This window comes from Petaurus breviceps, unplaced genomic scaffold, assembly GCF_028583685.1.
Source record: "Petaurus breviceps papuanus isolate PSGF00001 unplaced genomic scaffold, PetGlider_PUasm1.0 174, whole genome shotgun sequence".
Classification (NCBI taxonomy): Eukaryota; Metazoa; Chordata; class Mammalia; order Diprotodontia; family Petauridae; genus Petaurus; species Petaurus breviceps.
Window position 1 is genome coordinate 62,830,870 of NW_027185761.1, and position 17,351 is coordinate 62,848,220.

The 17,351-nt window shown below is 43.4% G+C and overlaps 1 protein-coding gene across 9 annotated transcripts in view; it reads right to left on the minus strand.

Annotated features, from left to right (window-relative positions):
• GOLGA4 (golgin A4) overlaps positions 1-17,351 on the minus strand; it is a 98,925-nt gene that overhangs the window by 17,708 nt on the left and 63,866 nt on the right. For 7 of the 9 annotated variants that reach the window (XM_069084314.1, XM_069084313.1, XM_069084309.1 and 4 more), the window contains 9 exons: positions 13,893-14,048; positions 9,160-12,992; positions 7,834-7,955; positions 6,907-7,037; positions 6,305-6,424; positions 5,089-5,205; positions 3,727-3,747; positions 3,485-3,553; positions 2,193-2,268 (listed from right to left, as the gene is read on the minus strand). In XM_069084314.1, the coding sequence (XP_068940415.1) occupies positions 2,193-2,268; positions 3,485-3,553; positions 3,727-3,747; positions 5,089-5,205; positions 6,305-6,424; positions 6,907-7,037; positions 7,834-7,955; positions 9,160-12,992; positions 13,893-14,048 (4,645 nt within the window). The remainder of the gene's footprint in view (positions 1-2,192; positions 2,269-3,484; positions 3,554-3,726; positions 3,748-5,088; positions 5,206-6,304; positions 6,425-6,906; positions 7,038-7,833; positions 7,956-9,159; positions 12,993-13,892; positions 14,049-17,351) is intronic. The other 2 variants (XM_069084310.1, XM_069084311.1) reach the window with 2 other exon arrangements.

A 17,351-nucleotide genomic window follows, 5' to 3' on the forward strand; every position in this document is an offset into this window, starting at 1 on the left:
AACAAGTCATAGCATATGAATGTAATATGACGCTGCTATGCCACAAAATGACAAAGGGAACAATTTCAGAGAAACTCGGGAGGACCTGTATGAACTAAAGTGAGCAGAAGCAGAAACTATTTACAAAACAATAACCATGTTAAACCAAGCAACTTTGAAAGCAGTAATGAAACAGCTATCCCTGAATCCAGAGGCCTGATACTGAAGTATGCTACAATGGATTCAGAGTGTCAGATAAGACAGACAGACACACATAAATATATTTTTTGACATGGTCAATGAAAGATTCTGTTTTGCTTGAGTCACCCTAGTCTGTAGATAGACCAGATTTTAAAAAAGTCTACTTGGAGATTCTATCCCAGCAAAGCCTTGATTACCCCATCTGACTGCATAACCTTCGAGACATCTCAGTCTCAGACTGCCTGCCTCAGTTCCCTCATCTGCAAAATGAAGATAACAGCATGCACCTCCCAGGGTTGTTGAGGATGAATCTCAAGTAATATCTGTAAAGTGCTCTGCAAACCACAGCACACTACACAAATGCTGGTTATCATCATTATTGTGCCAAGAAGACCTTCCTTCCTTGTGGCTCTAACACTGCTTGGCTTCCCTCTTGGGTCAGGTCAGGTGCCAGTTCCTACAGGAAGCCTTGCCTGACCCTGCTAGGTGGCAGGCAATTCAACAAGTATTCACTGAGCACCCAATAAACACCAGGCCTGAGTGATGTGCTGAGAATACAAAGAAATGCAAAAAACAGGAGAAAACACACAAACGACTATGTGAAAAAAACAGATCTACAAAAAAATTATCTATAAACAAGAGCCAAGCATAAGAAGGAAGCCTCCCGGGCACAGGGCAAAAGCCAGCACCAATGCCTGGAGTCCAGAGACGAAGGCTGTGTGAGGTCTAGGCACAGGCTCCTATTACCTATGCCAATTTCTGTTGAGTAAAACTAATTTGGGGCCTAGATTTTTGCCTTAATAAATGAAAACTGGGCAAGGAAGGAGAACTTGTCAAAACTGGTGACTACAAATAAGTCAATGTCATAAAGTGTTTTAATGGCTCTTTAAACAAAAACCAATAGAACTAACAGTGTCCCTTGAAATCCTTGAGTGATACACATAAAAAACAAAAGCAATGTCTGTCCTCAACGTGTTTACATTTTTAAAAAATATTCTATTTTTCCCCAATTATATGTTAAAACAATTTTAACATTTTTAAAAAGTGCTGAGCTCCATATTCTATCCCTCTCCTCCCCTCTCCCTGAGCAATCTGATGCAGGTAATATACCTGCAATCATGAAAAACATCACCATATTGTTCATTCGGTACAAGACTCGAACAAAAAAGAGAAAAGCAAACCGCAGTATGCGTCAGTCTGTGTTAAGACAGCATCAGCATCGGTTCCTCCTCTGGAGGCGGAGAGCGTGTGTCCCAAGATGCTTATATTCTGATTCAGGGAACAATGTGGCATGTACTCCACACACACAAAGCACGTCCCACAGGTGATCTGAGAGGGAAGGCACCAGCCAAGGCAACTGCTGAAGAGTCTAAAACAGCAAGTCAGCCAGAGCCTAACCATGTGGAGGGAACAATATGCACGAAGCCTGGGAGGTAAGCGAGGGACAGGTTGTGTGGGTCTCTAAAGGCAAGGGTGACAGCAAGTCAATGCAGTCCTCTGACTGGGGGGTGGTATGGCCATGTCAAAAGCTGGAATGAGTGCAGAGTCCTGAGGCCTGCAGCCCCACCAGCAGGCTACTGTTAGACTTCTGGGCAAGAGGTGAGGAAGGACAGAACAACAGAGATGGCTCCGTGAGTGGAGAGAACAGAGTTTAACTGAAATGATTCAGCTCTTTTTTCTCTTATTCTCAAATCAGAAGGGACTGTGGTGCTTTCAAAACCACAGAAGAATGCTAAGTATCTGTGACTGATGTCACAAAATATTATATTTGAGGAAACAAAAAGGTTGGGGTTTTTTTTAACCTTTTCAGCTACTTTTCATGAAGTCTAGGAATTAAAAAAATCAACTAGAGCTTCCACTGGACCTACAGCAATCTGACTCAAAAGAAAATACTATTTCCAGATCGTAGCAGATTGAATTTAAGGATTACTTTAAGAAACTGCTTTTATTTAATACCTAGTAAAAAATGTTTTTTATTTAATGCCTAATAAAAAATGAGTAATTATCCTCACCTTGGTAAGGCATCCCCCCTGTTGTAACATACATGTTCTTCTCATACTTCTTTAACCGGTCTTCTAACGTATGGATCTAAAAATAACCAACAAAACAGATGAAAAATCTATGGAGAAAAATGAGAGATCTGTCTAAAAGGTCCTAGTGGCTATACAAAGGATTATAAAGAGACTGCCAAGGTAGAAGTCCATGAAAGTTAACGTTACAACAACCTACAACAGACAAGGTGTAAGGACTGGAGACTAAAAGGAGAAGAGTATTCAAAAAGTGCTCCTCCGAACAGAGGTCCAGTGGCACAGAGTCATTAGAAGGCCAAAGACACTGTGGAATCCACACACAGAGAGAGCAATAGGTAATGCCAATGAGAACAGAAGAAACTAACAGAGAGGAGGGAACAAGCAAATCTCTGCAAGTGTCTGCTGAAAACTCAAGTCAATGAACTTGAGGGGAAGCTTCCAAAGACTTTGATGGAATGAAGGTTAAGGCACAGCTGCTCACCCTGGAGCTTTCTTTGGCTACGCTCAAGTCTTAATACTTAGCACATATATATACAAAATGAATTCACCAAGAGAAAAATTAACTTCAATTGATTCATCATTTTTTACTTTATGGGTCAAAAAAAAAAGATTCTTCTGAGAAATGAACCTATAAGCTCAATATTTTATCCAAAGATAAATTATTTTCAAGCACTAAAAACATGTTCTCATCAGTTATATGTAATTAAAGGACCAAACAGGAGATCTAAAAATTATCTTAATCTCAAAATTAAGACACTAAATTTATATTAATCATAGAAAATTATTTTTTTAATTAAAAATGTAATCATTCTGACTTAGAAATAAAATCCATACTACAGTTCAAAAAAATTTCAAGGCCAATTGTTAAGCAGCAAAATTAAAGTCTAGCTAAATGAAAGCCAAGCTCAGATGTTCAATATTCAAAATAAGAAACATAATAGATACCCTTTCCCCTCTTTGTGGAGACAGGTCTCCATACCTTACTCAAGCTAACAGAACATCAACCATGCCTGGGCTGATCCCACCACTGAACTAGCTGGAGGCTTTAAGCCTAGGCCCCTTTGTCCCTCCTTAGGCAGCCAAAAGTCCCTACCCTCCACCATCCCTGATCCCTCAAGTTCACCATACAGTGTGATATTAGTGTGGACACATCAAGGGAGCCACCTGCCTCTGCCTGCCTGGCAGCAGGGATTCCAGGTGGGAATGATTGTGTTCGCCTGTACAATAGACACCCTGCTATGCATTCCTCTTACAGAAATCCAAATCTTCCTCACCTGCTCTCTGAACTCCTGCTCTTTCAACTTGGAATCATTGACTAGAGTAGTTTTCTGGGCCAGCTGGGTCTGAAATAAAAAAGGGACTTTTCAAACAAACATACTGATTGTTAAAACAAGAACACATTTGTGCTGGGGAACATTTTCTTGTTAATAGCCGTCTCTTCCTGGCTCAATTATAACACAAAATTCTCCTAATCTAAAAATCTCTCTAACCTAAGCCAATGAAATTCAGGACTTACCTGGAGATCCATTATTGTTACCTGAAAAATGGAAAAAAGGAAAAATGGTAACGTTCCTGCTTGAAACAAACATCAAAAATGGTAGATGAAAAATGCCAAGAATTAACAAGCCAAGATTCTAGTTATTCAATTAGTCCTCAATTTGTGAGGAAATCAATGTTTAAAAAACTTTCTTAAATTTTCTTCAAAATGCTTATTTCTGTACAAATATTCAGGTGCTCTAAGAATTTTTAAGGCAATATTTCTGCTTATTCTAATTGCCTCTCAAACTTCTCAATGACAGCAAGTAAAATAACTTTTTTTTAATGTCCTGCATTTGAATCAAGGTACAACTAGGCCAAGAATAAATGTCAACAGCTGGAGGAGGGATGAGATTTGGAGGTGAACAAATCTAAAAAGTAAAGAAATAAAACAATTCTAAATGTCACAGATTATGACCAAAAAGGCAGTTGGTGGCACAGTGGATAAGAGGACTAGGTCTGGAGTCAGGAAAACCTAAGTTCAAATCCAGTCTCAGACAATTCCTAGCTGTGTGACCCTGGGTTAGTCACTTCACCCTGTTTGCTTCAGTTTCCTCAACTGTAAAATGAGCTGGAGAAGAAAATAGCAAACCCCTCCAGTATCTTTGCCAAGAGAACCCCAAAATGGGGTCACAAAGAGGCAGCCACAATTGAAACTCCTGAACAACAAAAAAAGACTAAAAAAAACTACAGACAAAATACTCAACTTTATCTATAATAGAATTAAAGTCTAAAATTAAGCCCCGAAAAAGTCTCAGGTAGCGAGAAAACCATCTCAATGTCCAATATTCACTATACCCTCGAGAGAAAGCTTGAGGGTCATGCTATCCTTGCGGACAAGATGAAGAAATATGGGCTGCAAGACAGTACAGTTAAGTAAATACAAAACTGGTGATTGACTGGCTTGAAATAGGTCTTAATCAACTGGAAGGGAGATCTCTAATAGAGAAATCCAAGGAAATGCTGCTGAGTCGGTGCTTTCAACACTTTTATCATGACATGAATGTAGGCCAAAATGGCATGCTTATGAAATCTGCAGAGGACATGAAGCTGAGAGGAAAGCTAATAACAGCAGCTCTTAATCATTTTTTGAGTCATGGGCTCTGGCAGTCTAGGGAAAACTACTGAACCCCTTCTCTAAGTAATTTCTTTAAGTAGTGAAAATAAAATACATAGGATCCAAAGGAAACCAATCATAAAGACACATAAAAATAAACAAACATCACAGACCTTGGTTAAAAACTCCCAGCTAGCAAAAAAAAGCTATTTACCTAGTGATGTCACTACTAGGTCTACACCCCAAAGTGGCCCAAAAAAAAAAAGGAAAAGGAACCATATATACCAAAAAACTTATTGTCGCTCTCTGTGGTGGCAAAGAGTTGGAAACTGAGGAGCTGCCCATCAACTGGGGGATGGCTGAATACGTCATGGCATGTGAACGTGATGGAATACTATTGTGCTATAAGAAATTAGAAGGGAGTGGTTTCAGAAAAACTTGGGAGGACTTGTGTGAACTCATGCAACAGCAAGTAAGCAGATGCAGGAAAATCACTTAGGCAGTAACAACATATGATAAAGACAAACCACTCTAAAAACTTTGGGGCTCTGACTGACACAACAACCGGCCATAACTCCGGAAGACGGTGATGAAGCATGCTACCCACCTCCTGACAGAGGTGAAGTACTCAGAGCATAGACTGAGACAGGGATTGTTCCTGCATGGGGTCAATGTGGGTGTTTGTTTTGCTTTAGTATCTATGTTTGTAACAGGTTTTGTTTTTCTTGATTTCTCAAAGACCGACTGAAGGAAGGTGGAAGGGAGAGAATATGAACCTGAAAATCAAATAAAATAGAATAAAAAAAAATTTCTGATAAAAATGGGGGGAAATCCTTCACTAGAACATTGGGCCAAATCAAATTTTAAAGGAACAAGTATAGTCTCACACTTTGGTTCAAAAATAAAAAATCAACTGTAAAGTACAGGATCAGGAAGGCCTAGATCACAGTTCATGAAAAACAAAACAAAAACACAAAAGTCTAGAGACCTAGTAGGCTAAAAGCTCAATATAAACAGTGGTCACCTGGTGGCAGAGTAGGGAAGAGTGTAAGAGCCTGGGCAAGTCAATTAACCTCTGTCTCCCTCAGTCTGCTCATCTATAAAATGGGGAGATTAACAGCAACTACTTCTCAAATGAGATCTTCTTCTAAGTGTTTAGCGCAGTGCCTGGCACAAGGCAAACATTCACTAAAGGCTCATCCCACCCCTCACACCCCTGCATGTGAGTCAGAAGCGTGGCACGTCACCAGCAAAGAGAACTAATGGGATCTCGGCTTGCAACGAGACACCTCCTATCTAGAATGAAGGAGGCGAGAGCCTTATTCTGCCCTTCCCTAGGCAGGAGCTGCCCAGGAGAGCCAGGCTCCCTTCCACACTCACACAAGTGTTCTCCCAGGGCGCTGGCTCCCATTCTTCCTCATCGAACCCACACACTGGCCCCTGCCCTGCCCCGCCCTGGCACTTTTCACAGAGCAGACTCAGGAAATGGAGGCATTCTCACTTTCTCACTGCTCAGATTCTCCTCCTCTTCTTCCTGGAGTCGATGTTGGCGTTCCTTCTGCAGTTCTTCCAACTGGGTCTGTAGTTCAATGACTTTAGCAGTCATTTCTTCTTCTCGTGCCTTTGAGGTAAGAAAAGCTAATTAACAAGATGTATCAAATAACACATGACTATCTGAGCATGTGGTAATCCTAGATGAGCAAAATGGTCACAATCAGACTGCTGTTCTGCTAACTCCTATGGCAACTTGGCTCAGAATCCTTCTGCTCAAGAAATCTGAAGATACATCCTACTTAACAAATCAGGAAACTGAGGCCCAGACCTGGCCTGATCTGATTCAGGTATTCCTGCACCTGGCTCGGGCTTGGCCCACAGCCTAAAACACATGCTCAGCTGCTTTAAAAATGCTCAATGAGTGATGCAGGCTCCTTAGCAGGCTGAAGCCACGGAAGAATCTAACCAAAATTGTGGAATCTGTCTTGTACAAGTCTCCATTTGGATAGTCAATGGAACCAATGAATATTAGAAAGTGACCCCATAACTTCATCTCTGATTGGGAGGAAATAAACTTAAGCTAAAAGAAACAAACAAAAACAGGGTTACATCAAGGATTTCTTCATATCTTCTGGCTGTTCTTTTTAAATCTTCTTCTTTATCAGCAAGTCTTTTATGCAGATGGTTTGTTTCTGCCTGGTGGCTTTCTAAGAGCTCCGCCTCCACTTCTTGGGCCTTACCTGACAAACACAAGAGAAGGAGTAAGATGAGGAGAGATGGCTCTAGGCCGGCTGCAGGGGAAGGGCCTTCTACTGGCATCACATGGAAGGAGCAGCATTTGTACACACGCACCACTTGTGTATAGAATGATATCCATGTGCAAGGCCACACACACATGCACACACATACACACACAGGTAACATAACGGCTCATTTGTTAACCGTCACAAGGAAAAACAACAGAACACGACACTATGCACTGCCTACAGTCCAACTGCTGAATACACATCAACTTCAGTTTTATTTTCCCTACCTCTGACTCTTACAAAGGCTTGTGGGAATTTTAACTCACACACACACACACACACACACACACAGATACACACACTCACACACATACACAGAGATACACACACTCACACACACAGAGGGGCAGAACAAGGCTCTAGCCTCCTCACACACACACACACACACACACACACACACACACACACACACTCACACACACACACACAGAGATACACACTTTTAATCACCAGAGATTTCCAACCCGAAATCCAGGGCCTTTCCTCACTCAACCACTGTCAGATGACAAGCTTAAAGAGTGTCCTTCTCTCCTAACTATAAAGAGAGCCCAGTTCCCAGGCCACACCACTTCTACCATACAATATCCTAGGGAAAGAACGTTTGGGGTTGTGACTGGGGGCAGTTCGGTTTAGGCAAAGTGCTTCCCATGGTGACAAGAGGACTGGAGCTGAAATTACAAAGGCATTAGGACTCGGGTTTCTCTGGTGACGAGTTTGTAACTTTACTTACTGATGGTTTCTTTGATTGTTGCTTCCAGTTCTTGCTCCTTCTGAGCCAGCTGAGTATTAAACTCCCTCATGAGCTGTTTTAACTTGGAGTTATGCTTGAGCTCGCTGTCTTCCTGTTCCAGTCTATGCAGCAAAATTTAAAAATCAAACATCTCCACATGAAGCAAACAATGTCATTTAACTAACCATCACCTTACGTGAAAGAGAAATGTCATTTTCCCTCAAACGTGAAACATTCCTTAAATTTCTACTTTGCAACTCTTAATATGGCACTTTTAAACTAGAGATAAGAGCCTATCACGTTCGCCGCACTGGCAGCTGCCTTCGACTAGAACGTTCTCTCCCAGGCGGTCGTCGCCTTCTCCCCAATCCCACTGCAGCTCCCCTCTGCTCTGGACTCTTGCCTACGCCCGTGCCCACCACCACCACCACATTGTAAGGGTTATGGGATTTAAAGATCTTCCATGCCCTGTTGGACTTGCTGATGTAGCAGGAAGGGGCGGAGCAAGAGGAAGCGGAAGCCAAGCTAGCGTTCCTGCGTTGGCTGGCGGTGGTGGTGACGGCGGCAGCAGCAGAGGCAGTGGCAGCGCAAAGCCCTTTTTGAGTTAGGACTGCTAAGGACTTTCTGCTAAGGACTCCTGCTGAGGACTGCCAGGGGCCGGAGCTGCTGGGAGCGCGCTTCCAGGACGCTGGGTGGTTGCTGTGAGTGGGGAGAGGAGGACCTTTGCCTGAGGTAGCCTGTTCTGTTTTAAAGGCTTGAGAATGTGGGTGCTTTCTACTTTATCTACCTGTGCCAATATCATAACTACTCTGATGGCTTTCACTTTCTGGTTTTGGGACTCAGTCTTTTGGTATCTTAATAAATTTTCTAGTTTATTTCCTCATATGGCAAACATGACGTATTTTGTAATGGATAATTATATCAGCATATTTGTAATCTCTATAGGCATTGTGAATATGGCATTGCTGATACACACATCTTCTCTCCGGGGTCTCTGCTCTGCTTCACTATCCACAGAGCAGCCACATGCACATCTGTTCCTCAAACACAAGCCTGCCCACATCACTTCCCCATTCAACAGCTCCCTCCTGCCCCTAGGTTAAAATAAGAACAACGGGAGGGACAGTGTTTGAGACCTCGCAGGTTGGTTCCACTGACCTTTCAGTGGGCTGGCCACTTCCCTTTTCCAATCCTCTCCTGGGACCCTCCTGGCTACTACCATCTCTCTGTTTGCTGATTACTCTTGGGGACACTCATGTCTAGCAGGGTCTCTGCACCCAGGAGGCGTGTCATGTTTGCTGACTTTAAGGCATGAACAAAACTTACTTCATTTTCTTTTCCATTTCTTCTTCACATTCCTTCTTGGTTATTTCCAATTCTTGCTGATGCTCCTTCCTCAGAGTCCGCAAATCCCTCTGCAAGCAATTCACTTCCTTGCGCAGCCGCTGTCTGTCCCGCTCGGCCTCCTCTAGCTCAGACCTCAGGTCCTCGCGCTGGCTCTGTGTGCTAGGGCGCACTTGGGCCTGGGCTTCACGAAGCTCCATGCTGCTTCCACCACCATCCCCTACAACTTCCCCAGGCTCCTCTTTCTCCTCCGACTGCTGCTGGGAAGCCTTGATGGGTCCGGGGCTGGATGTCAGCAGCTCTGCCCTCTCCTTTCTCTCTTCTTCTACAAGCTGGTTTGTCTCACCCTTCTCCAGGAGGCTCTCCTGGGCCACTCCGACGTCAGTCTCGCCCTGTTCCGACCCTCTCAAACGCTCCTGCACCTCGGCCAGAGGTGCTTCCTCGATGCCAGTATCCCTGTCTGCTGCCCGTCCCGGGGGCTCTGTGGAGGTGGCCGCCACGGCCGTGGCCTCTCCTTCCTGCTCCAGGGCCCGCTTGCCCACAGACCTGAGCTGCTCCCGAAGCTGCTGAGCCTGGCGCTCTCGCTCCTGCAGCTGCCGGGCCATCACCGTCACCCGGCTGTCTGCTTCTCTCCTGTGCTGCTCCTCCTTTTCTTCCATTTGGGACAGTAGCTGCTTCTTGATGGTGGCGATTTTTTGTTCCGCCTTCTTCTTCAATTCTGCCAACTTGGCAGCATTTTCTGCATCCAGGCGCTCCTGCAGCGCCTTTAACGCGTCTGCTTTGCTTTTGTCGCTGGAAGTGACGGCGCGCTCGGTCTCCCTCTGCTGAGCCTCCAGAGCGGCCTTCATGGAGTCCAGCTGCTTCTGAAGCTGCAGCCGCTGCTCCTCGCCCTGCTCTTGGGTGCGCTGGAGCCGCTCCTCACTTCCACAGAGCCGCTTAAGGTCTTCTGCTAAGCACACGTTTTCTGCTGTTTTCTGGCTAACGTGTTCCTCTAACTCGGCAATTCTTGCCAACCGGACGTTTAACTCAGCTAGTAAGTCACACTCACGTTTCTCCTTCTTGCTCTCTCTTTCTTCACATTCACTCTTCCAACTTTTAAAACTTTCTTTTTCCTGATCAAGGTTCTCTTTTAATGAATTTATCTGCTCATCTTTTTCACTAGATTCCTTTGTTTTTAGCTCCAATTGCATCTGTAAGTCTTTAATAGAATTCTGATTCTGCGTAATCTTCGACTGCGCTTTCTTCTTCCACTCAGAGAATTTATTCATCCAGTGATCTACCTGCTCCAGAGCTGACGCTTTCTCCTTGTTCAAGGTATCGACTGTCACGGATAAGTCTTGGACTTGGGCGAGCAGTTCCCGTTGGGCCTCTTTATGCTGTTTCTTTACCAGAGACACAGCCTCCTCTTTTTCTGTCAGGCTAATACTGTTCTCAAGCTGAACATTCAGATCCCTCACACGTTCGTGAAGGCTGCCAATTTCAGATTTCTTTTCTTGAAGCTCCTCCTTCATCAGGGTGACAGCATTGATGTTTTCGGCTAACTCTTTCTTTAGCTGAGTGATACAAGATTCCTTTTCAGAGGCAGCCTGCTGCTGATGTCCTCCTTCTTTCTGCAACGCTTCTTTTTCTGTGACGAGGCCTTCGATGTCAGTTCTCATGCTCTTAATTTGATTTTCTTTTTCTTCCAACTTATGAACTGAATTCTGTAAAGAGTCACTTAATACATTATGCTGTTCTGTTGCCTGTCTAAGCTTCGCTTCTAGCTCAGGGATTTTATGATTTTGAATTAATATTGCTTCTTTCACTCTGGCTGTCTGAAGCTGGCAATAAGAAACCCGAGACAGAGCAGCCTCAATCTTCTCCATCAGCTCACTGGTTCGGGTCTGCAGCAGGGCTCCGGCCTCCTGGCAGCACATGTGCAGCTGTGCTGCCAGCTTCTCAGAGAGTTGTTGAAAGTGCAAGTGGTTGGCCTCTGCTTTCTTCTCATATCCTTCACATGAAGATTTCAAAGCCTGGAGCTGCTCTTCAGTAGTTTTCAACTGCTCAGTCACATCCAAAAACCTCTGCTTATCTTTCTCTCCCAGTGTCTTCAGCTCAGTTATCTGTTCGTGAAGAGAAGCTCTTTCAGCCTGCAGCGTTTCGAGCTGAGCTCTGGTGTCCGTTCCATCCTGGGTCAGCGCTGCTACCTGTGCGGATTTCTGCTTCAGCTGCTCCTCTAACTGCTCCAGCCGTGCGCCCTGCTCCGCGCCCACTTCCTTCAGCGAGGCCACTTCTCTGCTGGCCTTTTCTCTGACGGCCACCATCTCCTGCCTGAGCTCGGCCACTTCCTGCTCCTTCTCCTGGAGCTCCTCGGCTTGCTGGCTGACCTTCTTTTCCCAGTTTAACACGATGTCGTTCAGTTCTCGCTGATGTGCCGCCGTGAGGCTTTCCACTTGCTCCTGCTGGTTCTTCCTCAGTTCTGAAATGGCATCGTTCATCCCAGCAGAACTAGCCTGGGCCATCTCCATCATTTTGGTATTAAGCTCTTTCTCTTTCTGGCTGAACTCTAAATGTGTGTTTTCAAGTTCTTTCTTCAGCTTAGCTTCCTGATCTGACAGTTTCTTCTTGAAGGTTTCTTGCACTTCCTTTGCTTTCTGTTTAATTTTTTCCATCTTGATTTCTTGATTCTTCAACTTGCTTTCATATTCTTTTTCCAAAGTCTTCATGCTTTCTTCTTGGGCTAACAGTCTCTGCCTGATCCTGTCTATTTCCTGGTTCTGCAGCTCTTTCATGTGTAGCATTTCATTTTCCCTTTCAGTCAAGTTCTGCTTGGTCTGTTCTCGTTCGGTGCTGAGCTCTCTCAGCTGGGACTCGTACTGGTCAGTCAGAGAACGCAGCTTCTGATCCGTCTCATCACTGCGCTGCTCCAGCTGCAGCATTAAGTCCTGCACCCGGGTTCTGTAAGAGCCCAGCTCGGCTTGGAGATGACTCTTCTGTGCCTCAGCTTCTGCCGCTTGCTTCCCAAGATGCTCCTTCTCAGCTTCCACAGCAGCCCATTTCTGGTGCAGTTCGGTCAGCTGCCTTTCATAGGCTTTAACCTGCTCATTCGAGTTATTCTGGTGCGACTGAAACACGTCGATCTTCTCTGACGCTTGCTTCAGCTCGGTCTCGGCCTTCTTCACAGACTCCTCCAATCTCTGCTGCTGCGCCTGCCGCTCTTCCAAACGCCGCTCCTTTTCCTTCAGCAGGAGCCCCATGCGGCTGAGCTCCTCTCTCATCGCCTCCTCGACATCCCGGGCAGACCGCCTGTGCTCTTCTATGACTGCGTCCATGTGCTGCTGGTGCTGAGCTCTCTCTGCATCCAGCTTTGCCTCAAGCTCCCGCATTACCTGCTCCTTCTCAATCTTTAAGGACGAGAGCTCTCGTTCCAGATTCTGGCGACTCTTTGTTATTTCGGACAACTCCGAAGACAGTGCCTCTAGCTCCGTCTGCTTCACATCAAGCTTTTCCAGCGTCTTCTCGTTCATCTCTTCTATGTGCCCACGGAACACGGCCTCCTTCTCTCTCAGCAGCGCCTCCTCTTCCTGTTCATGTTTCTCTCTGAGACTCTCAATTTCTGTCTGGTGCTGCTGCTTCAGGCCCTGAAGCCTCTCCGTCCAAAGCTGCTCCTGCTGTCTCTGCAAACTTTCTAATTCTGCTTTATGCTTTTCAGCCATGAGTGTGATTTCTGTATTGTGCTTGTTTCTCTCAGATTCCATTTGAAAGGACATCTCTTCTACCCGATTCTTGCTATCTTGAGAGCACTTTACCAGGGAGCTTTCCAACTCCAGGATTCTCTATAAGTGAGAGAACACATGTATTTTAATTGAGACACATATTGGCTAGTATGACTAATACTGACGTGCTATTTACAAACTGCTTAGACAAAACAGACTGACAAGAAAAGAGCCATTTTGAATATCAAACCAGATACCAGGAAGGATGTTATACACCTTCACTACGAATTTTATAAGGAAGTCACAAAACAAAAAGGCAAAAAGCTTCTTCCCTAAATCTAATTCATAAAATTTATCAAGACATGGGAGAAAGCTACTACCATAACTATTCAGACATAGACACTTTAAAAGGAATGTGTCTGACTTTTTTATGAAAGCAAAGACATAAAGGAAATATAGTGATGAGAAGTAATAAATATGCAACAATTTGGTTTAAACAGAGACGTGTTAGATAGTGTGTAAGGGCAGTCATTAAGACATACATAGAACAGAAAATACAACTAACTACTGATGAATTAGTCTTTTCAGTCACACCCACATCAGATAATGGAATTATATCAACTTTTGAAAACAAATAGTGATATTAAATTCACATCAAATGAAACACATTCACTAAAAAGTTAGTGAAAAAATTTGTTTCTATTTTAACAATGTATGAATGGATACACGGCACTAGAACTGTATTTGAGAGGTAGGAGGAAGTGTAACCCAGGCTTTAGTAAACTAGGGCTCACAGGACAACCAATCTCCTTTCGTTTATCTGCAGAGTTAAGGATAATTTTTACATTTTTTTAAATAAAAAAAAAAGGTGCTGGGGCCCGGTGTGGCCCACAGGTTGTAGTGTACCAACCCCTACCACAGCCATTACTCAGAACAACACTCTCATCTTACATACTGAGGCCCAGAAACACTGAAGTAACTTACCCGAAGACACATTCCTAGCACTTTTTTTTAACTTACAGTTCTATAGGTCTCTGCTTCTTCTTGTAGGCCCCGAAGCTTATTCTCACTTTCTAACAGTAAAGCTTTTTTCTGCAATTCTAATTCTTCAAGAGCTAAGGATTCTTGCTGCTCCTTTTCTCGAGTGTTCTTCAAATACTCCGTTTGATTATTTTCCTGTGATAAAAAAAACAAAAAGATCAAGTCATACTTCATCATGGTCATGACAAGCACAAGTTAGAATAAAAAAATAAAATCTCATTAACGTGGAAGACAATCATTTGGCTGAGCTGTAGAAATTATGCAGTACAGAATATTTTGAAACAAATACAATTACTTTAATCAGAATTGGTCTGACCAAGAGCTTCAATAACATGAAACATTTACACACATCCAGTATAATAAGGGCTGTGCTTTCAATTTATACTTACATTGCTTATACATAAATAGTCACCACTATGGTGCTGGAAAACAATTTTCCTAAATAGGCTGACACTTCCTTGTGCTCCTGGTCCAAACTGCTAACTGGGGTACTAAGTACCTTTCATTTGCTTAGTAAGGCCTTTTTTCCATTAGGAATCAGAAACTTAAGCTAGATACTGTCCCAATTATCCCAGATTCCAAATTAGTGAAATCCAAATTAATGAGGGTTTAAAGCATAGCAAAATAACTACCAATTAAGAGAGAAGAAATAATGGCACATACATCAAGTACTTTTTAAGAACCCAATAACTGCCGACAATGAAAAAAAGAATGAAGACCTGATAAACAATACACAGAAAAATTAAATTACTTTTCCTTCCACATTCTATTTTGCTGAAACAAGAAAACAGAGCCTTCCCAGTCTATTTCAGCTAATCTTTGTCTAGCAGAATCACTATTAACATGAAGATGACCACCATAGCCCTAAAATAATGGCTTGTTCATAAATTCTCCACACTAGCATAGTTGCTGCCCAATAAATTAAATGGTTTTCAAAAATAGGTCAATGGAAATGTAAGCTCAGTAAGAAGGACACTCCTTGCAAAAGGAGTCACAACACACTGATGGCCTTGTCATCCCAGGTGACTCATCTCCTTTCTTCTGCAGATCACAGAGAATCCACCAAACTGTCGAAAGCTTCCTCTAACCTTCTTAAACACCAAAGCGCCAATGAAGCATCGGGCCATCCCTCTACTATCCCTCATTTACATGATGGAACAGTCTCCTTTACCTGTCATACCTCCTTCCTGAAGAATATCCCCAACACCATTTCTTAAGCATTGGTCATCCTAGAGACACACCAGATTTCACTCCCATCATCATCTTTCCACTGTTTTCTAGACTATCTACAACTTTAATCCCTTAGGGATTGTGATTTTCCAAGATATGCAACAGTAGAAGGTTGCTGAAAGAATATTTATATTGAAAAAGATGGAAGACTGCACCAGGAAGTACACCTTGGGATCATTAAATGATCTCAAAGTCCACTTGGGCACCATGCTGCTTCTTGAAAGCCACATGGTGTTTTAGAGAAAGTGGCAGAGCTAGGTGAAATCGAGTTTTGAATAGTGCATCTGACATTTACTAGCTGTGTAACCTTTGGCAGGTAACTAAGACACTCTGGGCCTCCGTTTCCTCATCTGTACAATAAAATGGTTGAACTAGATAAAATCCAAGGTCCCACTGAGTTCTGAATCCATGGTCTATGACCCTTTCTTCACTGAAAGAGAAAACACAAATTTACAATAGAGATACAAATACAAGGAAATGGAAAGCCTGAAAGGAAGGTTCACAAGTCCAGCCTAAGAGAGGCGTGTTTACATAGCAGCTTTCTAAAAAGATCTGAGGGCTTTAGCAGAATGCAAATTCAAGCAGCTAGGAGTGTGAAGTGGGCCCCCAAAACAAACGTTACCTTAGCACAGGAATTACAGGAATTAAAGCAAGGATATTCTGGCTGTACGTGGCCTTGGTCTGACCACATCTGGAGTCAGGCATTCATGTCTAGATGCTGGAGAGCATCCCACAGAGTGGCAAAAGGCCCTTGAGACCATGCCACATGAACACCAATGGGAAGAAATGGGAATATTTAGCCTAAAGAAGAAGCCTGCAGGGGGCCATGAGAGCTGAGTCCAAGTGTTTGAAGGGCTATCACATAGAGGAGGGACTGGTCTTTTTCTGCTTGGCCCAAGAAGGCAGGGCTACAGGAAGTTACAAAATCACCAACTGAGGCCCAAGTGCCTGACAAGAATATCTGTAAGAAACAGAATGAACCATCTCAAGAAGTGATGGGCTCCCCTTCACTGAAGGTCTTCAAACAGAGGCTAGGATAACCTCCAGTCGAGTATGTCTGTTCCCTTCAGATATGGGACGGCACAGACGGTGTCGAGGACCCTTCCAACTCTCTAATTCTGAGTCTATGACTGAAATGCAGGCTGCCCATAAACAGAAGACACCCTGAGAATCAGAGCTCTCTGAGGGACTCACCAACAGGAATTATGCCTAATTATCACATAAAACACATCTATTTGGGGGAAAGCTGCTATTTTCAATGAAACGATTTTACATGTATAGAAGATGAAGAGTCCCACTGGCAAGTGCTCTGCAGCTTTTCTTTCACCACCTTTCCTGCTGCCCTGAACATCCCCTCCAGAATAGAGATAAAACTGTAGAACATCAAGAGAAGGCAGGGACGTTTACTTTATGTAAAGAACGGTTGTCAGCACTTGCCACCATCCTCCTCCTCCCATGGTCTCTAGACACCTCAGTGACGAAACAGGAGGCAGGGAATTCTCTGTCCTACACCTTTCCATCATCTCTTCATAGTTCCAAAGTCTCCTTTCACTATGTGGCCCAGATCAAAGAAGGCTCCTGACTTTCTCTCCCACACACAAATGATCAAAAAGCTACCCACTGATACTGTTTTAGAAATGGAGGACATTCAGACAGGCATTCACCCCTAGAGCATTTCCTCACTAAATTACAAAGCTCCGATGCCCCAGTACTGAACAGTATCCAACACCACCAGTTCCTCCATCACCTCCACTTGACATCACACTCCATGGAAGCCCCTGTCCAGCAATAAGGAGCTGCCCTGTCCTCATAAATCTATACAAAAAAGAAGTTGAGGCCAGATTGGTCCCTGGCCTCTCAGAGAGACTGCTCCATTTGTCTACAAGCTAAGTTGGGGATAAAAGCGTGGCCAATATCCAACTAATAAGGAAACTGATTCTAATTATCAAATCTATTTGGACTAGTGTTCATTTTTGGTACTGCCTTATTACGTAAAAAATTATTCTATTCTATCTTGTTAACTGAACATTTTAATCTTATCTCTTACTTTTCTCCCTTAAAATTAAGAAAACAGAACTATTACAAGTTCATGAAACATTTAAATAATTTATGCAGAATATTCCATATAAAATAGCTAGCTCATTTATCTAAAATTATTAAGAAATGGAATATTCTACATAAATTAATTTTCTAGATAACTTTACCTTT